Here is a 23,343-nt window from a genome sequence, read left to right as displayed (position 1 = left end):
TGAGTAATGAAATAGGAAGAATAAGAGAAAAATATCTAATGCCCTTGGCAGGAATCGAACCCACGTCTTCGGTATTCCAGTCTGATGTGTTAACCACTACACTACAAGGACCAACCACCCTGGTAACGCAGCCGGAATATGAAATGTAGGGTAATTCATGAGGATCCCAGAGCGATATTTTTTCCATTACTTCCAAAAAAAATTTTTTTAATAAAAATAGGGTCAACTTATTAAAAAACTTTTCCATGACATTCATTTCCTATGCACAACATTCGTTATTTATAACACTCAACGCTAAAAAGATTTCCTTCCTTTTTACTCCATCATTAATTTCCTCATTTTTTATACTTGTAGAATCTACCAAGCTTGTCCATGAGCAGTCTGCTGTCATAAGTAATGAATCAGGAAAAGACCAAGTTGATGCATTAGAAGTGAGAAGACTGAAAGAAGAAACTGCTGCTCTCAAAAAGAAGATCTTAGGTTAGTGCCACAAATAGCTACTACTTGGTCTCGCTTGACATTATTTCCTTTCTTGTACAATCGTACTCATAAGCACGGGAAGCATGGGTGGCTTAGTGGTGAGAGCGCATGTCTTTCACCAATGCGACCCGGGTTCGAGACCCGCTGAGCTCGGTGTCGTATGTGAGTAGAGTTGTTTGTTGGTTCTCTCCTGTGCTTTTAGGGTTTTCTAGGTTCTCTGGCTTTTTTCCCTCCGCAAAAATCAACTCCTAACTTCCAATTGAAATTACAGTGGATGAATAGCTACTCTGTAGAAATGCCACTGTTAAATCCCATTTATTTATTTATTTATTTATTTTATTTTGTTATTTATAAGCTCCTTTGGTCCACTGTAAATTTGATTCTCAGAGTGAAAACATTAGATAAGGGAAAATTTGGATTCTAGATTCCTCGTTTGAATTATTCTACTTTACTCAATCAGATGATGAGGCCCAAACCATGGAGCTTGAAAAGGAATTGAATGAAGCCATAAACACAAGAAAAGATCTGGAATCCAAACAGGAAGGTAAAGCATACATACCAAATACACTGAAATTTAACCTTGTAATAATGTCCAACGATTTACATGCAGAAATATTCTTTGGATATTGTTACTCAACTAGATTAGCTTTATAGTTATTTTGAGTAGCATTTACTTTTCTCTTGTATTAATTTTCTATTGTGCAGTGTCAATATTTATAGTATAAGTAATAAAAAACGATTGACTGACAATGACTAGTGGAAACTAGTTTGGGACTACATGGGTGTGTCAAAATAAAACAAAAAATTAAGAAAGAAAGTCAAAGCATTTGTAACGAAAAAGGTCACATGCCCAAATCCCACCTGGAGCTTGGATTTTTTTCTGCCATAAATTAGCTCACATAAATTGTGAAACATCATTTACATAATTTACAAAATTACCTAGCACAAAGACACCCACATGCATCTCAGTTGTTGGATCAAGGATCTTTAGAATGAAGAGTGAACTGAAATTCCATCTAGGCCTCGCGCCCCACCATGAATTTCAGAAGCTCAGTGGTTAGAGGACCAGGGTAGGAAACAGAAGATCATGCATTTGAATCCTGCCTGGAATTTGATTTTCACATTCAAATTTTTGGAACTTTACTGATGTTTATAGACGTTAGTCATTCATCAGAGTTGTGTCTGGGTCGCGAAGTTGAGTCCCAAGCTAATAATTTTTCCTTTTTATTTGGTAGACATAAACGCCAAGGTCAGATCACTGGAGAGAGAGAATAGAGGAATCAAGATAGAGAAAGAAGATCTGGAAAGAGTATGTATTAGAATATAAGAACTGCATCGTTTCCTTTACGGTATTAGATCTCAACTCTCCTTACACTCCACTCATCCATTTCAAACAATTCCCCTCTTCACAACCTTTTTATTCTGAGACATATCTCTTTTTCCCCAGGTGTTGCAAGAAGCTAATGAAAAAATTGCCTCACAGCAAAAAGAACTTAAAGAAGCCCAGAATCAAAGAAAACTGGCCATGGCTGAGTTCAGTGAGTTGAACGATAAACTAGCAGACATGAGGTCTCAGAAGACCAAACTATCAAGAACTGTCAGAGAAAAAGAAGAGGAGTTAGGTATGTGAACTAAGAACTGTAAGCCATCTAAGTGTGATATTAAGAGAGAGTTACATTATATAGTTTTCTTTCTGGCTTACCAATACTAACTTTTCATGTTTTCAACTGCCAGAGAGTTCTCTACAGAAGCTGGACAGCCTGCGTCTGGAAGTGAGGAATGCTGATCGCAAGAGAAGAGAGGTAGATAAAGACTTTCAGTTATGCATTGAATAAAATAATATATACTTTTATCACATTGGTAAGATAGAGCATCTAGCATTAACTCCACATGTATAAGACTAGAAGTGTTTCTCAACTTATAAAATCCTATTGGCTTTGGCATGCATGAAGGTAATTCCCTTGAAAGAAATTTTGCCAATAAGTTTGTCCTGAAATTTGCATGGACATTTATTATGTTATGGACTTTTAAAAACTGCAACGAAAAGATGGGGTCACCATTCTCGTTTTTTCGCTAGATGCTCTCCAAATATGCCAATTTATGGTTTTTATAGTGAAATGCGGTAGCAACCAGAAGCTGTAATCAAGAACTTTTATTCACAGTTAAAAGTACTTTTATAAAACAAAACGTACTTATACCTCGAAGTTTACTAGATAATCTAAACTATTAAATCCATCAAAGTAATTAGATGACTATGATTTTTGAACTATTTGTGAAAAATGCAGGTATGTGCGGCTCTACAAACGAACAAAATTGCACATGTCAACTATTCCCATCAAAATATTTCAAAATCTATCCAATAAACTTTCCTTCGAGTATTGCATTAATCAAAAATCTGAAATAAAAAATGGGGGTCAACATTCTCACTTTTGGTTTAACTTGAAAAAAACATTTCAAAATAGTTGAAACCGGACACTTTTCCGAGTGAAGACTGGGGCGAGTCAGATAAAAATCACAATTTCTCTACTCAAAAAAGAGAAAAAGTGAAAATTGGCTTTGAACATGTTCCTCATTTAGTTTCATGTTAGTCCCATGCTTTTAGTTGCATGCGCAGAAAAATGTGCAGTACAAAACAAGGAAATTACTTTAAATGCTTTCACTGCTGTTTTTTTCACTTGTATTTATAAATTGATTGGTATAATTTTATTGGGATCCATGTATTTGTGATATTAACTAAAGAAATTTGTTTCATCTTGACCAGCTAAATACCCAAGTGGAAGAGCTGACTTCTGATGCAAACAGAGAAAAGAAACTAAGACTAAGAAGTGATCAGGTATGGAATCATAGTTTTTGTTTCTATTTTATTCTAAGCTTAACTAGTTTATCAGGTTATTTATGACAGCAGGAGTAGTGAGAATTTCAACCAAAGGGCTGAAAATTATGTCATCTTCCTATACTTCCTCTACTCTTTTACTTGAAGGACTAGTGTCCAAAACTTCAGTAAGTTTTTTCATCTTTTTACGGTGTATAATTTACCCTTTTATCATTACTGTTTCATTAGAAACACCGACGCAGCTCACACTAGTTTTTATATGATTAAAATATCCTTTTCTTTCGATTCCTTGGTCATGTGGTAACTCTTCCTTATCACATGATCAAAAAATGTTCTGACCCTTTTCCTTTCTCCACCTTTTCCTGCTGCCAATGTGTGGCCATTTATTTCCAGTCTTTTGATTAAAAATATATGTGATTTTATCATCACAATGCTTTTGTTATTAGTAACCATGAAATATCACAGTCTATACTTCTCATTGTCTTATCAACTTAATTACATTTTAGGACTAAATAATGGAATGCCTTTCTTATTTTCCAGTATTCCAAACAGCTTGAAGAAGAGATTGAATATCTTAAGGTGAATGATGCATTTTTGTTTATTTATTTATTTATTTATTTTGTTGTGTTTGATATGTAGTTTTATATTATTTTAAATAGTAAACTCACTCCTTTTGCCAACATCAAAATCTATTCAAAAATTCCTTTTTTCTCTCTCTTTATTTATTTATTTTTTTGTTTTGTTTTGTTTGTTTTTTTGTGTGAGTTTTTCCTTTAATGCTACTATTAACCATTAATAAAAGTTTCTCTGTGATGCTACAACAGATGTTGATGGTTGCTAGCTGCTCAAGCTGTCTTTTCTGATTTAAGTTTTAAAAATGTCATTGGTACTTTTTAGATGCCATGTGCTAAATTTTAGTTCATAATTGTTGCCTTGATGTACAACCATTTACTAAGAAGAATGTCTTTTAACCTCTTAATAGGCCAGGCAAAGGAGCCTTGGACGACCTTTCCCATCTGACACAACAGCTGAAGAACAACAACAAGAGATTTCCAAGTAAGTACATAATATAGACTTTTGCTGTCAATTATTTTTAAATTATTTAAAATAAATTATAAGGTATTGATTAATCAACTACATTAATTCCAGACTCAAAGCTGATATTGATCGGCTAAAGCTGGAAAGTGAAGAGACCATTCAACAGATCAAATTTAAAAATTCATCTGAAGTCAAGGTAAGAATTGATGCATTAATTTTTATTAACCTGACATTCCCCATTAAAGTAATAAAGTTTTAGACTTGGGGTTTAAAAATAGAATATAAAAGCAGAGTCAAAAATGATACATGTACATGGGAAGTATGTTGATTAGATATAGCTTGTGTAATGTTCATGAATAGTTGCATTGAAAGAAAGCATGAACGCTTTTAACACATGTTTCTTGTCAACTGTTTTTAATCTCAAATGAATATGTCATAAGATGATCATGTTATTTCCCAGAATACCTTTCAGTCACAGTTTCTATGTTCTATATTTTAAACCTGAGAATGATGTTGCATTGTTTTGAACCCATTCCAGTATATTTATTACTTATTTATTACTTCTATTTCTTGGATCTCTTTATTTAATTTAAATTTAATTTAATTTAATTTGAAGAGTATAAAAGTATTAGCTAGACAGCATTGATTTCCGATATTCATTGTTTAGTAACTGTTTTTGTGGAAATGCGTATTTCCTGTGGAAATCTTATATCCCTTTTGGAATCACAAAAATGTAATAATATATATACCCTGCTACCCCCTCCCACTTTCCCTTAAGAATTCCTGTAACCTAATAGTTGGGTGCCATGATGTACCACTAGTGTAATCTGAGGTCTCTAAAATTTATCAATATGTAGCATACTAAGTCACTGTGCTTCTTGAACAATGTTAATAGGAGTTAAATGAAAAACTAATGGATTCTGAAACAAGCCGACAGGCTCTTCAGAATGAGGTAAGCACATTGTCTTTTCACATCCTGAGTCTAGGAAATTTCCATTTTTCAATGTTCTTAAAATTTAACTCTACTGCTTTGAACTTGCAAATGTTGGATATGGAAGTTTTGCTGCTGCCAATCAAAAGGGCTTACAACAGTTACTGAGTAACAGTAGTTTTGATTGACAGTAAGAAACATCTACTACAGTATTCAATTTTGTGGACATTCTCACTGGAGCAAGAATATGGATGCCTGCATATTATTGAAAACTGTTTTAGCTCAAGAACCTAAGACATGTTATTCCTAACTTTGAATCTTTATGTTTAATGATTTATAGGTTGCTTCTTTGAGTTCTAAAATCAATGAAACGAGACTGGACAGGTAAATAAGCAAAAAAATATCAGTATAATTAAACTTCAGAGATAATACCACCATGATGGGCATGGCAGTCCATGGTGATGGAGGTAACCATGGTAACCATCCACCAGCAGGAATCGGTTTTAACCTTGCCTAGATTACATTTAACCACATTTAAGCAGCTAAATATAGAATATTTTTATACTTTAATTTTCAAAAACAGTCAAAGAGAGCAGCACGAAATGACTTTAGAGATGAACAGAAAGAATGAACGGGAAAGAAAACTTTTGAAAGAAGAAAACAAGAAACTTCAAGCTGAAGTGGACAAGGTATGTGATCCTCAAACAATCTGAATCTATCCAAGAACATGAATATATACATATTATATTTGAGATTTGCAGGCTGCAAATTTGAGCAAAATATTGTGAACATTGAGCACACTTCACTGATGATTGCTTACTATTTAGTTGTCACAAGCCCTAGAGAAAGGCTCTGCCTCACAGCGTCGACTTGAAGAGGAGCTGAGAGAAAGCAGTGAAAAGAAAGATGCTGTAGCGCACTGGGAGGCTCAGATTACTGAGATAATCCAGTGGTAAGAATGTGGTTAAATATTACATACATCTTCAGGAGGGATTTTCAAGGGATTGGAATATTTGGAGTGTATTGCATTGTATTTCCTTTATAAAACAAAACTCATAGGAGCTGGGTCTGGAAAGCCTTATGTCACCCCCTCCCTAAGTTATTGTTTGTCACCTTCTGGATCTTCAATCTTGGACCCTTTCACATTTATATCATTGCACATGACTCATTTACCTTCCTTTCACTTTTCTTTCAATACTTTCATTTTGCTGTTCAGTAGTAAGATTCATCAGGTTAAATTTTTGTTTGCTTCTTTATCGGTGTACAGGGTGAGTGATGAGAAGGAAGCCAGAGGTTACCTTCAGGCTTTGGCCAGCAAAATGACTGAGGAGTTAGAGGGACTCAAAGCATCTGGGTATTCTAGCCTTCCAAGAGTGAGTATTTATTTCATATTTAAACATTTCTTTCTGATCAATTCTTGCATCAACTCTAAGGGGCATCAGATAATCCTGTCAAGTCCCCAACATTGAAAATATAGTATGATTCAGCACCTGCACAAGTTCGATAAGGCAGCTTTGTTTTTTTTCTTCTAAATAGTATAATAAACTATTTCATGATCTGTGCTTAGAATTGTTTTATGTACTTGATATCATAACACAAATAAGAAGAGTCGTATTAATACATCTAACTATAGCATTCAGTAATCGCATGTATTATAGATGACGTTTTGACGTGTCATCGAGTCAAAAATTCTAGCAAATAGATTATGGTTTATATATAGGTGTCCAGTGTTCAGAATAACCACATCAAATATATTTACAAATGTTATAAGAATTTATATCTACCTTGTATGATAGGGAGAGAAAAACCAGTGGCAATTGAGAAGATCACAGAAAGTAGACAAGCAAGAGATCCTTACTCTACAGTCCAACCTGCAGGCTGAGATCCAGGTGAGTTCTATGTGCTTCTTAATGCATGCACTTTGTCTGGTATTTGGGTATCAGGTCACTGGATTAGAGGGTTATTAGTCCAAGTTTGGTTCATCAGGACTTAAGCTAAGTTAATCCATTACTACTTAATTGAATGCAGCAGGGAAATTTCACTGTAGCTGTCTCCCTCTTGTAGTAAGTGAGGCAACCTTCAACTTCACCTTTGTTAGGGGAACTGAAATCAAAAACGTACATAAAATGCCAAATTTCCAAATTTCCTCAACCTCCCTCTTCCTTGGGTTCTGACAGGAAGCCTAGAGAAAAGATGATGAAAAAATGCAAAGAGAGAGATTGCTGTGGAGGACACAACCACATAAATCTCAAGGGTTAAAGCAACTACAATGTACTAAGATTGCATCAAAAATGTTTTTTCTTTACAGGCAAAGCAACAACTGTCAGAGGAACTAAACAAGAGTAAAGCTATCCTGATCACTACTGAAAAGTAAGTTTAAATAAGAAGTATTCATGTATTGAAAATGGTCAGGGAAATGTTTTCGGAATCTTGTTTGGAAATCCTAAAATGAATAATATAACTTTATTGGACTGAGTTTAGTGTACATAAACACCATTTTTTCGATCCCTGAAGTCTTGGGCTGCATTTGGCCAGGAAAATGCTCGGTTGGTTATGTTTTCAGTTGTCCAGGAATCCTAAATCAACGATTTTTTTCCTGGTCAAAGTTACAATAGTTTGAAATTTGTTTGTTGGGAAGCAAAGTTCTTTAACATTACCAGAAATCGTTTTTGTGTCAGCTTCATAAAGATTATGACAAATCCTCTTTTTTGTGTAGGAAACTAGCTGAATCTGAAGCAAATTATAACCTCTTGAAAGAGGAAATACAAAAACTGAAAAAAGAGAATGAACAGCTGAGACAAGCTGAACCACACAAGGCAGGAGGTGAGTTGGTATTGACTAGGATAATTTCACTTATGATTATTACAAACTTCTATTTGCAAACTCCTATGCAATGGCTTTCCTATGCTAAACCAACGCATTTCAATGCAAAGCTGGCTGGTTTTACCAAATAAGACGTGTAAGAGCTCATTTGGTAGCCAAAAGTCTGTTCATAGATGTATGCAATCACATTAAATGTAGTCATACTTTTGGGCATTGTGCTGTAATGAAGAAATAGAAAACGTGCGCGCGTGCTGTGTGCTGTCATAAAGCACGCGGGGGTTGGCAGAACACGAGAGAAGTGTTAGGAGAAGCACGACACGTAGCGGAGTACTTCTGGACACTTCTTGAGTGTTCTGCCAATCCCCAAGTGCTTTATGACTGCACACAGCACAGCAAGCAAGTTTTTTATTTCTTTTATAAAATACAAATTACAATAGGAATGACGCAACGGAAAGTGCGCGCGCGTGCAATGTGCTCTCATAAAGCACGCGCTCCAAACCGATCAGGACGCAACATTCATAACAGTTATTTTATAATACATATTATCAGTCACAATCAAGGCTATTTATTTTAGAAGATGTTTCATTATCATGTTCAAACAAATTTCATTATTTATCGTCATTATTATTATCATTATTATTATTATTATTAATATTATTGTTAGTATTGTTGTTTGACAAATAAATTAAATAGAGGATATTACATGGGCGCGCGGAGATACGAAATTTATCTTCGATTGTTGCAAAGATCTCTCACGAGTGAGCGCAGCGAACGAGTGAGAGATTTTCAACACGAGAAGATAAATTTCGTATCTCCAAGCGGCCATGTAATATTCTGTTTATTATATAATTATCAATGAAAGTATGTTTTGGCTTTTTCAGGCAATTCTTTCCGTGTATTTTTGAATAGCCATCGCAATGGTGTTATTTTCACACGTGAATGTTATTTTCACGTGTGAAGATATCAATTTTTCGAAATAGAGAAAAATAGATATTTCATTGGTAATTATATAATAATATAAAATATTGTTATGCCTACAGATCTTCCATTCTTGTCTTACTTGAAAGAACAACCTTCTCCTTCAAGACTTGAGAACGTTTCAGAGGTATAATAGACAATGTTATTATAATCAATGTCATAACATAGATCTCCACCTTAGGAATCATTATCTATGCTTTTCAGGAAAGCGAAAATGATGCATTTGCCCATCAGCGGCAAGGTTCTCAACGATCTGTTTCTAGTTATGCTTCTGATGTAAGTAGAGATCACTGTTTAACCCTGTTTAAGCATGTCTGTGCTCTAAGATTTGTAAAACTATTAAATTAACTTTTAATGCCCTACTTTTGTAAGTAATTCCTTTTTGACTTACTCCGATGAAGGACTAACGTCCGAAACGTCAGTTTCACAAAGCTTCTTATGGTGATCCAATTTATCTACAAGTCCCTGCTGTTTTATTCAGAAATACCGACGCAGTCCACGCTAGTACTCTACTAGTTATCACCTTTCAATAAGGATTGGTGTCACCTGTTTGGGATGTTGAATTGTGGTCAAGCTTGCGGTCAAACTTTTTGCTCACCATACTGTACATAGCGTTGTACCCAAGACCAACATGCATCCTCTTTATATTCTTTTTTTTCTCTCACTTTTTCTTGATTGCTTTTCCGCAGAATTATTCTATGAGAACCACTTCCGTGTCATCAGTATCATCACTTGCTTCTCAAGTAAGTCTCTATTACAGATGTTCTCTTATGGGATATATACCCCTTGCAGCACTTTGGAATGCAGCTCAATTTGAAGGGCAAACCGATAGGTTTCCAGTAATTATTTTGTCCTCCAAATCGAGCTCCTTTGACGTCACATGCAAGTGGTCCATATACTCCTGGCAATTATTCTCAACCTGGCAGTCAAAGCAAAAAATATATAGACCTTTTTACCTTGGGCTTAATGTTTTCGCATTTAAGAATACCTCTTGTTAGAGTTGTATCCATATTCATGTGTTTTCTCGTGTGCAACCATTAAACAAAGAAATGATACATTAGGGAATGACACATGGTCTGAAATGGAAAAACATTACGCCGAAGCTAAAAAGGGTCTATTCTGTTCTCTTTATCATTTAATGTTATTTATGTCAATATTTTCATTGTTTGGCCTCAGGCTGGAATTTCGTGTAGTTGTTAAGCAAAACGTTGTTAAGCAAAAAGCAAGAGGGTTAAAAAGAATGAATGGATTGTGATTTTCAGGTTTTCTAGGTTTCAATGATAAAATGTATCATTTCATCTAACAGCCTTGTCTTTGTTTTTTTCAGCCACGTTCTCACAAGTTTTCAGTGCGAACGTTTACAACGCCAACTAAGTGTAATCAGTGTACATCTCTAATGATAGGTGTGGTTAGACAAGGATCGGTCTGTGAAGGTAAACTACCTCATTATTATTATCAAGAGCGTACCTTATAAACCAATATGTTTTCCTGTTAGTACATACTACTCTATATCTACAGTTATGCAAAAACCTTACGTTCACCAAAACCTACTTCGTCGCGATGACGATTCCGCTTGTAAGTTTTACTTTTTCCTGTTTTCTGAGGGATCTTCAAGAACTACCCAATTCATCTGGCTTTCAATTTCCACCAATCCATTAGTAATTATATGAAAATTGGTAAAATGTCTACCATTGTTACCAGTGTTCATTTGCTTTTCTTTAGAATTGGGTGTCACTAGACGTGACGTAATCATTTTTATTGACAGCAAGCAAAGGGTTGCGTGCGCATCCAAATTTAGGGACTTGACGGGCCACGATACCAGAACAGGAGCTTTTAAATGACAATTATCATACATTTCTATGATTTTTTTTTTCGATAACTATTCATAAAATTGATTATTCTCCTCTTTAAATATAAAACTTTCTTCTCAATTTTACTGAATTTGCGTTCGTACGATTTTGTTGCCCGTCAAGTTGGATGCGCACGCAATCTTGAGATAACGGCTGATTGAAGACTGGATAGATTCCTGGGTCGGATGATTGTGATTGTGATAACATGCAAAAGGTTGAGTGTTGTTTGTTTATTTGTTTGCAGTCTGTGGATTCTCATGCCACTTAACGTGCACGGAGCAGGCTCCTCCTGTCTGTCCTTGTCCTCCAAGTCAAGGTAACGTGCTCATTTTGAATAACTTCGCATTTTCTCAAGCGCGATATATATATTGTATAGTCATGTCAAAGTACCTGGTAGGTGGTTTCACAAACATTGAGAAAGCATACAAAAAATTCCTTTATTTGCTTAGATAAGTCTCGTCCAACCCTAGTCAATACAATCATGTGAATTAGTTAAGCAACAAAAATTTGTCTCGGCTTTCTACTACATCGTTTGGTGCAGCGCCGGGACGCATTCATTGATTTATGCAGACTGCACATTCATCATTCATTTGGATAACTTATTTTTTGTTGAGCTTTATTACTTTTTTCCATAGCTAATCGCAGACCATTGGGTATTGATCCAGAAAAGGGCATCGGCACTGCATACGAAGGTTTTGTTAGGGTATGTATACACATCCAATGTTATTTCAACTTCATCTTCATCATCATCATCATTAATCACCAATGCTTTATTATTATTAGCATCACACCAATTTCAGAGCAGTAATGCGGGTTTGAATTTAGCAAATCGAGCTTCCTTTTCTGTGGTCTGTAATCTTATCGAACATGAAATAACATCAGCATATGATCCAAACTCAAGTGGAACCACGAGCTGCAACTCTTATGTGTAACCTTGGTAACCACAGTATTATGAAGAAATGTAACATACAGCAACTTTTCTTGCAAAAAAAAAAAGCTTTTCCTTGCCATTCTGGTCGAGGTTGCGCGCTACACTGCTTAGGCAAGGATTCAACAGATATGCCCTGTGCCTTGGACCCTATTTCACAATCACCATTGCTCCACCAGTTAGCGTTACAATGTCAATGTCAATAACGATTTCTTTATCCATACAGATTCCCAAGCCTGGTGGAATCAAGAAAGGCTGGATGCGACAATTTGCAGTAGTGTGTGATTTCAAAATTTTCCTGTTCGACGTGACGGGCGATAAACCACCACATATTTCTCAGTCCGCTACACAAGTCATAGATATGAGGTAAGAACAGACCGATCCCGTCCATGCTTTAGTATCCACCCAAACATTGAGTAGTTTTCCCAATGTAATACAGAATGTCCGACCAAAACAAACTCGAATTCATAAGATTGTTTCTAGTAGTTATCGATTTTTTTCTTAATGTACCTCCAAAAATGCATTGATTCTAAGACAGACATTGACATTTTTTAACAATCGGTGTCTGTTCCATGCTGTATATCAACACATTTTAGCTTTTCCGACATAGCAACAGTATTTAGGAAGTTAGAACAATTGAATGTGTTCGACTGATTAACCAACATGGCGGCTGTTTCATTGTGACTTATATGTCAAGGGATTTCGAGTCAAGTGGTTACACCCCATTGATAGATATGTTAACACAAGTATTCTTGATCTTACAGGGATGAAGAGTTCTCAGTTAGCGGTGTTCTACAAGCTGATGTCATACACGCCAACAGAAAAGAGATCCCTTGTATATTCAGGGTACGGTAACTTAATCTATTTAATTCTCTTATAGGAGTGTTTTTGAATGAAAAAGAATAGAGAAAGAAGAGAAAAGAGTGCACGTCTTTTAGTACATAGATCAAAACTAAGAAAATCATTCGAAAAACACATGTTTTGGCGTCACTTACGAGGCTGGCGTCGAGAAACCCGAACGTGTGAATGAAACTTTTTTATCCATATAGAGGCTTTGCACCATCACGTGATGGCAGCCATGACAGGAGGCACAACAGAGTCGTTTTCCCCTGGGAAACTGAATCCTTTGTCATGTAAATCAGAATAAACCAGATTCAATTGTCCCTGCCTCCTGTTATGGCTACCATCACGCGATGGTGCAAAGCCTCTATAAACCTATCTAATACAACTGAGCAAATTAATAATACTCAAGGGTATGCAACGTGAACTGAAACAGGAAAACACTAGATAGATTGGGTCAGTGATGATAAACGTCCTGCTCAACCACTAGGAACGCTTTGCACATACTCACTTTTAGATTTCAAGGAGTCGAATACCGTATGGCCTAACAATAGAGGGTTTGCAAAATCACGTGATGGCAGCCATGACAGGAGGCAGGAACAATATATTCTGGTCTAATCTGATTTACATGACAAAGAATTCAGTTTCCCGGGGGAAAAGACTCCGCCTGTCATGGCTGCCATCATATAATGGTGCAAAGCCTCTATACCAGTAGTTCACAAACCTTTCTACTTTTACTATTTAAGAAATATTTAATTTATTTACAGCTTTTATTTATTGAGGATGAAACGAAACAGTAAAATACTGGACCCATGCATTACCTACTCAATGTGTTAGGGTGTGATTAATGGTGTTGTATACTATTTGTAGGTGACCGCTTCACAGATGACACCCCCTGGTGAACCATTGACACAGCTGTTCCTCACCGAGAAGGAGAAAGATCGAAACAAATGGGTTACTGCCCTGCAAGAACTCCACAAAATCCTTAAAAAGAACTTTGATACATCAAGGACGGTAAAAATTATATCATGTACAAATTCCTAAGATACTTTTTGTAGAAGATATTATTTAGAAACGTCTCTTTTGTCTGGGACGTCATGATGACGTGATCAACTCGGTTGACCATAAACCGCATAAAGTCGTGTTTTGTTGTTATTGTGGTTGATGTGGTTTTGTTTTGGTTTTAATTTCTTTTGTAATATAATGGTTTTCATCATTGTTTTGCGTAATTGATTTTTACTATTAGGTTAAATATGGTTTTGTTTTCTGGTTTATGTGGGGAATGTTTCGTGGTACAGTGAAATTTGAAGGACAAGGAAAAGGTTTCATTCAATAGGCCATTTCACGGATCCCGTTACTCAACCTCAGTCTCGTCAGCGTGTAATTATTCTTTAGAATTTGACTACAGTCTGCAGTAATGAAAGGAATTTACACATCAACGAACAATTGAAACACTTAAAAATTTCACTGGTTGTAGGCAATTTCTAAAGAATGTATTACACGCTGACGAGGCTGAGGTTGAGTAACGGGATCCGTGAGATAGTCTATTGCAGTTCTTATACTCTCGTTGGTATGCTAGAGTCGTTTTCCACTTCCTGCTTTATACAGGAAATGACGACACACAAAAGATCCCTGCAATGTCTCCTAATGAGTTGTATTTATTCGTTTCCTAGCAAATATTTCAAGCCAAAGAAGTTTGCGATCCAGGCCTTATTCATCTTAAGCAAACCTTGAGTGCAACGATCATCGGTAAGTATCTTATGTGAAAAACATTTCTGTACATTGTCTTTCTTTTCATTCCATTCCTTTGTCAGTCTGTCCGCCGGTGTGTCTTAGGTCTGCCTGTCTTTGTATTTTGTCTCTGTTTGTCCGTCCCTCCGTCCGTCCGTGCAACCTTCAAATCTGTCTGTCTTCATGTCACTCTATCTATTCCTTCTCCTGTCCATATATTGAAATACAGAAATTAAATTTCTTTTTTTTCCCAACAGATACTGATCACGTGGTTCTAGGTACTGAAGATGGATTGTTCTCCCTTGAGCTAATGAAAGGAAGTAAGCCATGCATCTCGATTGCTGCTCCAAAGTGGTCAGCTATTAACTTGAAAGAACCTTTACTAACATACGTTTGTTCTACACAGGTATTAGTCGCATTGGTGACAACAAGAAAGCCTACCAAGTCGAAATGTTACCAGCAGATAAGTTAATCGTATTGATATCTGGTAAGGCAATAAAACATATACTGAACTGCGTACGTACCGTACCGTACCGTGACCGTGATGAGGACATATCTCTGCAGTTTGATTGGATGATCCATGATGTCGCGTTCTTTATTGGTGAAACTTATTTCTTTACTTGTGCTATGGACTTGGGGCGTGTTTATTTCTGGTTCATGAGAGTATTCTTCCATTGTACGTTACGTCATAGCAGCCTCTCGGGGAATCGTTGGTGCCTTTTAACAAACGATTTCTCATAAGCATTCATTGTTAACTGCACCAAGATGGCCGCCATGTTTTTTCTTTTGACTCTCTTGGGATGCTTTCCACCCATCTATTGCACCTAGATAAGGAGATATACGAGTTCAAACAGTTGTCATATTTCTTTGTCCGCAACATTCTACAGCGGAAGAGACTCGACGGTCGGGGTTACTTGTTCCGATCCTGATTAGTACAAATCCAGGTTTGATCACCGAGACAACAAATGACCTCATATAAGATTTAATCCAGATTCGAGGGCTGAGTTAGTCAAGACCAGACCCATAAAGGTTGTTACCTAGAATAAGCGCTCATAATAAACTTGTGTGTTGTAGGTAAAAACCGTCACATCAGACTGTATCCATCGTCTACACTTGACGGGCATGATACAGAACCAGTAAAGATCGCTGAAACCAAAGGTATGTGACTTGAACTCAATAGCGCATGTTTCAAACAAAAACAAACAAAATTAGTACTTGTCAACACAACGGAAAACAATAAAAAAGCATCTAATTCTTCAGTTTTGTTTTTCTTTCTGCTGAAGGGGGGGGGACCGTCATTTGACGTGATGATCCCAGCCACGAGGAATTCACATCGCAAATTTAGAGAGCCAAGGTTTTTACGCTAATGCCGGCTTGCGTTTAGAATAAGAAGCAAACTAAAAATAACGAACCTTTGCATCAGTAACATGTTATATCGTGTTATATCAATAACTGATAGATGTGTATAATACTAATATTTGTGTGTTTTGTTTCAGGTTGCTCGATGTTTGCTACAGGAGGAATTCATTCTCATTCTTCCACCTGTCTGTGCGTAGCTATCAAGAGACATATCGTTGTTTATGAACTTAATAGAACCAAATTCAGGCATCTTAAAATCAAGGTCAGTATTCACATAAAGGAAATCTCGTATGACGTCAGCCATGTAGTTGTTTATCGTGATCAAAATGGTTGGATGAGGTATGGTCACGAGATGAAATGCGAATTTTCCGTAGTAATTTTTTTTCCAATCGTTTTGACTTTGACAAGATTAGACAAAATATACCTTTTCGTAAAAAGGCGCGGGGGAAAATGGGTTCAGAAAATGCATTGTTGACCTATGACGGAGGTACGCAAAAAATTAGTTGGCGATGTGTTTTTGTTTGCAAGTACTGCACTATCACTTTATTGTTGTGACTTCCTGGGTTTAACCAATTCGTCTTTCGTTTCAGGACATCCATCTGAACTTTAACTTACAATGGATGGGTGTGTCATTTGGGAAACTAATAGTGGGATACGCGTCTGGCTTCACTATATACGCCTTGGAAGGGGATGCACAGCCACAGAGTAAGTACTACAAGTACCAGAATCCTTTGCACACTTTCTTTTGTCGGTAAATTAGCAGCTACTACTCTTCCCAGTAGACCGAGGTAGTTGTGATTTTTTAATCGCCTTCATAGCGTCTGTTATTTTATTCGCAAGTACATTTCAAATCGACCACGTGATGCCAATGTTGTACCACGAGGACAAGTTTTTTACACCACGTGATCAAAATTCAGTCAAGTTTTAATCACGTGGTGTAAAAAAACTTGTCCACGTGGCATAACATTGGCATCACGTGGTCGCTTTGAAATGTACTTGCGGATAACATAACAGACGCTACGAAGGCGATTAAAAAATCACAACTACCTCGGTCTACTGGGAAGAGTAGTAATATGTCCTGCTATTCTAGCGAGGCAGTAAACATTTAAATGTGAATGGCGATTTGTGAAATATTATGATAGTGGTTGAAATAACGGAGTCATACAATTGTTTATAATGTTGATCTTAGAAGGCACAAGAGTAATTTGTGTTTGTCGTTTGTTTATCAGAACTTGTCAATGCAGATGACCCAACCTTGAATTTCATTACAAATAACCCGGTAGATGCGATGCTAGCGGTGGAGATCGAGCCTTCTAAGGAGTACCTACTATGCTTCAATCGTAAGATACCTAAATAGATGAGTCTGAATGAATGGGAAATGGGAAGAATTACTAGGTGGGAAGTGAATGGTTATGACTGCAGATCAAGGAAATGAGAATTAAGATAAAAGGATTTTCACAGAAGTTACTGAACAAGGGAATGCTTTTGAATGGCATGTGAATGAAAGAGAAATGAGATAAATGAACTGAATGGTCAGTGAATGTTTAGACTACGTCATAAGCAAGAAGGAATGGATGAAATGCTACTGAGAGCATGATTGAATGCAAAGAAGAGACTTAAAAAACTTGCTAATAACTACCGCTTGTACAGCATTGGCGCAGCTCAACGAGCCGGTCCAAACTGAAAGCATGTGAAGGCGCCTCTGGCAGCCGCTACAGTGCTGCTACAGCTCTGAAAGTGTGTTGGTGGCTAAGCTAATGAGTAAAATAATGATACCTTCCAGTTGTTGTTTACTCGAGTTCTGTTGTTGCTTTCCAGTATTGGGTATCTTTGTGGATTCTAGTGGGTATAGATCAAGGCGATACGAGCTGATGTGGCCTTCACCACCTAACTCAGTCGGTAGGTCACAACTTCTAAGAATTTTCTAGTTGTCGTGTTTTTCACTTGCTAAAGAATTATTCACCCTACCGATCAGTCTGCTTGGCAAACGTTGAAAAAACATTGGTAATGACAATGCTACCATACCACTAAACTCGTACGGTCAGCTCTGTGCTTTGAGACTTGAGTTTATTGTGCACCAATATTTACACGTTTAGGCTATAAATTACAGAAAGCTACGCTTAAAAATATAAGAAGAAAAGAACAGGTAGGAGCAAGGGCGGATCCAGCCAAAGTTTTAGGGGCGGTCTTATTGAGTTTCTTCCTTCAACACAACGGAAAACAATAAAAAAAGCATCTATTTCTTTTGTTTGTTTTTTTTCTGCTGAAGGGGACTGAAGCCCCCCTTTGACCCCCCCCGGATCCGCCCTTGAGGAGACTAAAAACGTTGTTAATGCGCTTTAAGCTTGACTGTCCCTTAAACTTTGAAAAGTTTACAACAAAATAACTAGTAATTAAGGTAACATTGTCTTTTGTCTATTTGTTAACAGCGTACTCCCATCCGTACGTGATTTCGTTCAGTGAGAGGGCTATTGATATATTTGATTCTAATAGTGCGGAATGGCTACAGACGATCCCCTTGAGGAAGGTAACATCCCTCGACTATCTCCCCATTCTGCTGTCGTAGCGCTGCTGGTAGAGCAATCAGTGTCTCTCCTGGTGGTTCACCAAGAGCTGTGGTAGTCGGAACCCATTCCTTACTTATACCCAAAGTCGTTCTCAATCATAGCACGCGCGGAATCGTACAACTTTCCTTCGCGACAAATAAAAATTTGATTGACGTCGCTCAAAGTGATTCATGACATTGTCAGAAAACCAACGTTTTCAAGGGCAAGTGCCTATGGATTGTCATGGAAACGCCTTGATTTACTTAAACCTTGAGAAGCGCTTTAACTAAAAGGGATTGTTGGTTGGTGTCATTGTCGCTACGACTTACTATTTCTGCATATCTTGTGTTGTTCTCTGCACAGTGCCATTCTTTAATAAACGAAGGGTCTCTCAGCTTATGTACAGCATCTGAACAACCTAACCTTGTATACTTGAAGAATAAGTTAGATGAAGGTAAGTCCAGTTGGTTTTGACTCGTTCACTAGCAACCTAAGAAGTCACGGAGCTTCAGCTTTGTACGATCAATGTGGAGTTATTCTGTAGATAGTCAACATCAAACCATTATTAATTGGTATTATTTATCCATTATTATTTTAACAGAAGATGAGTTAATTATTCCTGATCCAACCAAAGGAAAAAAGGCATTAGCGGCGGTATTGAGATTGAAAAACAAACCACGGTGAGTGAGGGATACACATCAATGCCTTATAATGGCCAAAGAACAGTCCTGTTTACATCTGTTTATTTATTCACACACACAACCGTTTTACAAAATTTAAATAACTTGAACTATTAATCATAAATAGAGCATCATGTTACTCATGGATTAAACTCATCACACGTAGATGAGCTTGGCGTTGGTGCTTGGGTGGGAGGAGCCTCGGGAACTCGGCGGAGGTCAGCGGTAACTATGGCAACCCTGTCACCTCCCACCTAGCACCGTCACACTGACTTGGCAGTGGAATACTTACCTATACTTACCTTAGTGGAGGGTGGGTGGGAAAACAAATAGCGTTGGTGTAGCGTACAAACTGCGTAAGCTAGCGTTAGCGATATGAGATAGCGCATAGCGTTAGCGAAATCGGATAGCACGTGGCGTTAGCGAAATTGGATAGCACCCGATGCAAGCTTCGTCCCCAGATACCATCTGTTCATCATTCATCTCATTGCGTGAGACATTAATTTGCTTATCAGATGGCCGCGAAGCTATAGCCTTTTGATGACAGATACTTGCGATAACAGGCAACTTAGTTCAAGTCTAACTTTGCTTAAATATTTTATTTAACCACATGAAAAAAATGCAAACATGAAAAGAAAAATGGATGTGTGTGTGTGGTTGTTGATTTAACTAGATGTTACAGTCAAACCAGCTCTGGCGTTCTTATCAAGGTCGGAAGATTTTTAAAAAAAATTTTTTTTTCAATTTGATTTCAAGTTTGTTTTAAAACTTACAGAAACGAAGTGGAACTGGTAAATTACAAATTAGGCCTCGATTTAGATATCGATTTGTGATTGGATTATTTGAATAATGACCGCTTGCTACAAGCTTGGGTATGCCGGCGCTTTGGCAATACCGACATTCAACAAATCAAAGTCAAAATTTGAGGCCTGATTTGAGGCTTAAATCTTCCATCCAAGAACGCATAATTTGTCTTTAACATCAAATTTATTTTGAATTCCTCATCCCTTTATCATTCCAGTTTTCCTTTCTTATTTTCACTTTCATTTCGTTTATCCCATTTTTCTTTCCTTCCCTTTCCCATTTCTTCCCATCAACTCAATATTTCCAGGACGTCAATGCGGTTTTCATGGAAGCCAAAGGAAACAGGTTTACAAGATCTGGATTCAGACACCAGATCGAAACTTATCTCAGGGCCCTCTAATTTCAACCATATCTCGCACATGGGACCAGGTGATGGCCTACAAATCTTGCGAGATCTACCTGTGGTTAGTATTGCTCTTTATTACTAGGCCATGATAAAGGACATACCATATATCCGTGAAAAACTTTGTAAGAAATTGCACAAATTAGTAAGTTCATTAGACCTCAGTAGACCGTTAAGACCTACAAAACTTTGCACTAATTCGCACTAATTTGTAAAATTTTGCTAGTTACCTTTTTTCACGGATATATGTTATGCACACTCTACTATATCGCTTATATTTTCGCTGTCATCATTCAAAATCATTAGAAATTAACATTTGCAGTCCAACATTACGGAGAAGAATAGTTACATGAACTTGACAATATTTTGAATTTTCTTTGTAGGGCGTTCAACGAGACGACGACAGCGGAGCAGGTAAAGAAACCATTGAATAGTTATATAGCTACCCTTTTCCCTGACTTATCAATATCGTTTGATGTTTCAGCTATGCCACGCCAAGGTCCAGTAGGGCCTCGCTCCAAACGTGCTGTCACAGCTAACCCAGCTATGATGAATCGTCCTCACTTACTAGGCGGTAGGGGACGTCAGCAGAGACCTTCCAGCCAAGCAGCGTCTATGATCAATGGCCGAGCTGTTTCTGTCACTGGAGTAGATAGGTAAGTCAACTACTATGATTATCAGTAAGTCTTGTCTTATCCATTGCTTTAGTCAATCAGAAACAAATAGATTTTCTCCGCATGGTCCAGCCACTTAGCTCGACTAGCTATTGCTATTTCTAATTGGCTGTGCTCTTATCACCTGCAATTTCAACTATTATTATTTATATCTGTAAACTATTGAGCACAATAAAGATTGATTGATTGATTGAAATAAGCCGGCAAGATTTAATAGTACAATATCAGGGCCACAGGCCTACACAGTTGCTACCCTCGTAAAACAAGGACTTTCATTTGATTTATTTAGAGGCTCTCCGCAGCCGTGGTCCTAGAGCGTAAGCTTTGTTACTCATTCAGATCTGTAGAGAGAAGACTATTGTGGCCCAAAGAGCTCATGAATTTAATTTCTCACTTACATAGCAAAAACAACAGCGAAACAAGGAAGTGCTAAAGAGGTTATTTTTTCGTTTTTATTTTATCTGTAGCTCCTCAGACTCACCCCCAAGTGCGCGCCCACGGTCGTCTTCCAGTAGGTCAGCAGACGATCTCAATGAAGGCAAGAAAAATATCAACGGATCAAACAGACTATCGGCCGATCTGGACTCCTATCAACAGGTAACATAAACAAGACTTTGAATTGTTGTCTCTAGTGAATATCAGACAGCTTCTTTTTCAGTACTCTTCCTTGTTCAAAATAACGACAAAATACAACATAAGATTATTAGAAATGCTAAATTTTTACGCTAAAGTATTATTTTTTAATCGATCATTTTTGTCTTCGCGGCATCAATGTCATTTTTGATAGAGCAGATGTCGTATGATTGCAATAAAAATTATAATAAATGTGCCGTGCCGTGGCGGCTTTGTGGTTGGTTGAACAGCAATCTCTTGTTCATTCGACGGATCTGTTTCGTACCGCAATCTTGTTACACTGAGTCATACGAAATCTACTCTCATGTCGTCATTTTGTCATTCTAAGTACCATACGTGCGCTGTGGTTGCTGTAGTATTGCTTATCTGTTCGTAACTTGTCGCTGGATTTTGATGTAAGATTTTCAATAAGTTAATTGGCAATCGTTGATAGTTCTGTGACTCCCTATAAATTCTTCTTCGATATCTTCAGTTTGTGTTTCGTATCACCTGTTTTCTGTATATACTTCCTTCCATCTCGTGTGACATATTAACATTATAAACTGTGCGTGTATTTTTTTAACTATTCTCTGTTCGTTTCGCATTTTGTTTGTTTATTTTCCTTCATTTTTTTTCCTCCGTCAGCAAACACTTCGTGATAGCGCACCCAAAAACGCCTATGACGAACAGAGACAGCTGGATTTGGCACTAGAGCTTAGTAAACGCCAGGTTGCCGCCAGGCTGCCTACTACGTCCTCTAGGGTGGGCAATACGTGCTCTTTAAGCATAAATTATTTCTAGCACCTAGCTCATGTGTTGTTGCTTAATGCTGGCGTAAGCTTGATTGCTTGCTTTGTACTCGCTGACCTCGTTATTGAAGATATATCCCACGGACCCTATTCGTAGAGCGTAGTAGTTTGGTCCTATCTCTGATTCTTAATCTATAACATCAGTTTGTAGCTCTTGGATTATGTAAGTGTATTTGCTAACTCGTATATGTTACAGGCGACATCAGGCATGTGTACAACTAATAATCTAATCCTCCTTATCAAACAAACAGTTTCCATAATGCATCTTTAAGCATGTGCAATACACCTAACCATATTAACCGTTATCTGATTTAGGCCCCGTCCACACGTATCCGGAAATTTTTGTATCCGCAAATTTTTTTTTGCGGATACGAAAATGCTTGCGTCGACACGCAGCGTTTTCGAATCGTTTTCACCGTCCACACGTATCCGTTTTCGTAAAATTTGCGGATACGGACACAAAAATTTGCGGACACGTGTGGACGCAACCCATATCCGCAAAAAAAAAACAACAACAACAATTGCGGATACAAAAATTTCCGGATACGTGTGGACGGGGCCTTATTGTACTTAGCATGATAATTAGCATGTATTTCCATGAGATTCAAAACCTTACTTCATGCCCTCGTGAAATTAACCTGAAATCCTTAAATTGCAAGGGGAAGGGGCAATCTATTACAAACATGGCTGTCAAGTGAAACGTTCATTCTCGGGGTAGTTCTGGGGGGGGGGGGGAGAGGGGGGGTAATTAGACAATTAACAATCTATTGGTCGTCGTATGGTGATTGGTTAATTTGGTCTAATATACATAAACAGGGGAGGGAGCTAGGAAGTGAGGAGCTAAAGGAAAACATCTCACCCTTCACCCCTAGGGGGTTTCATGTCTTGGTCAAAGAAAAATATGTAGAGTATGTGGTCATCTAAATTTGTTATGGTCTTGGTTTCAGGATTCACTTAATTTACCCGAGTCACCAAGACACTCTACTGGTAAGTAAATTGTTCATGGTATATGGAGTCATTAGAC

The 23,343-nt window shown here is 37.4% G+C and overlaps 1 protein-coding gene across 6 annotated transcripts in view; it reads left to right on the top strand.

The window, feature by feature from the left end:
* Window positions 1-23,343, top strand: part of LOC116295783 (serine/threonine-protein kinase MRCK beta) — a 41,405-nt gene that overhangs the window by 12,104 nt on the left and 5,958 nt on the right. For 3 of the 6 annotated variants that reach the window (XM_089033198.1, XM_089033197.1, XM_089033199.1), the window contains exons 15-57: window positions 355-480; window positions 941-1,024; window positions 1,716-1,789; window positions 1,928-2,102; window positions 2,215-2,282; window positions 3,242-3,313; window positions 3,854-3,892; window positions 4,296-4,369; window positions 4,463-4,547; window positions 5,247-5,303; window positions 5,623-5,666; window positions 5,866-5,971; window positions 6,110-6,234; window positions 6,550-6,655; window positions 7,079-7,171; window positions 7,591-7,652; window positions 7,999-8,105; window positions 9,146-9,210; window positions 9,288-9,359; window positions 9,773-9,826; window positions 10,411-10,516; window positions 11,178-11,249; window positions 11,569-11,636; window positions 12,088-12,227; window positions 12,626-12,707; window positions 13,572-13,715; window positions 14,375-14,450; window positions 14,690-14,752; window positions 14,839-14,919; window positions 15,507-15,590; window positions 15,929-16,053; window positions 16,382-16,496; window positions 17,021-17,131; window positions 17,610-17,690; window positions 18,221-18,318; window positions 18,701-18,791; window positions 18,939-19,017; window positions 20,129-20,285; window positions 20,608-20,638; window positions 20,709-20,880; window positions 21,366-21,495; window positions 22,156-22,272; window positions 23,267-23,306. In XM_089033198.1, coding sequence (XP_088889324.1) covers window positions 355-480; window positions 941-1,024; window positions 1,716-1,789; window positions 1,928-2,102; window positions 2,215-2,282; window positions 3,242-3,313; window positions 3,854-3,892; window positions 4,296-4,369; window positions 4,463-4,547; window positions 5,247-5,303; window positions 5,623-5,666; window positions 5,866-5,971; window positions 6,110-6,234; window positions 6,550-6,655; window positions 7,079-7,171; window positions 7,591-7,652; window positions 7,999-8,105; window positions 9,146-9,210; window positions 9,288-9,359; window positions 9,773-9,826; window positions 10,411-10,516; window positions 11,178-11,249; window positions 11,569-11,636; window positions 12,088-12,227; window positions 12,626-12,707; window positions 13,572-13,715; window positions 14,375-14,450; window positions 14,690-14,752; window positions 14,839-14,919; window positions 15,507-15,590; window positions 15,929-16,053; window positions 16,382-16,496; window positions 17,021-17,131; window positions 17,610-17,690; window positions 18,221-18,318; window positions 18,701-18,791; window positions 18,939-19,017; window positions 20,129-20,285; window positions 20,608-20,638; window positions 20,709-20,880; window positions 21,366-21,495; window positions 22,156-22,272; window positions 23,267-23,306 — 3,951 coding nt within the window. The remainder of the gene's footprint in view (window positions 1-354; window positions 481-940; window positions 1,025-1,715; window positions 1,790-1,927; window positions 2,103-2,214; window positions 2,283-3,241; window positions 3,314-3,853; window positions 3,893-4,295; window positions 4,370-4,462; window positions 4,548-5,246; window positions 5,304-5,622; window positions 5,667-5,865; window positions 5,972-6,109; window positions 6,235-6,549; window positions 6,656-7,078; window positions 7,172-7,590; window positions 7,653-7,998; window positions 8,106-9,145; window positions 9,211-9,287; window positions 9,360-9,772; window positions 9,827-10,410; window positions 10,517-11,177; window positions 11,250-11,568; window positions 11,637-12,087; window positions 12,228-12,625; window positions 12,708-13,571; window positions 13,716-14,374; window positions 14,451-14,689; window positions 14,753-14,838; window positions 14,920-15,506; window positions 15,591-15,928; window positions 16,054-16,381; window positions 16,497-17,020; window positions 17,132-17,609; window positions 17,691-18,220; window positions 18,319-18,700; window positions 18,792-18,938; window positions 19,018-20,128; window positions 20,286-20,607; window positions 20,639-20,708; window positions 20,881-21,365; window positions 21,496-22,155; window positions 22,273-23,266; window positions 23,307-23,343) is intronic. The other 3 variants (XM_089033202.1, XM_089033200.1, XM_089033203.1) reach the window with 1 other exon arrangement.

This window comes from Actinia tenebrosa, unplaced genomic scaffold (assembly GCF_029948245.1).
Source record: "Actinia tenebrosa isolate PJP-AT-01 unplaced genomic scaffold, QUT_ActTen_1.0 PGA_scaffold1__47_contigs__length_23844297, whole genome shotgun sequence".
NCBI classification, from domain to species: Eukaryota; Metazoa; Cnidaria; class Anthozoa; order Actiniaria; family Actiniidae; genus Actinia; species Actinia tenebrosa.
The sequence above is the reverse complement of the archived record's forward strand: the minus strand, read 5'-3'. Positions and strand labels throughout refer to the sequence as shown.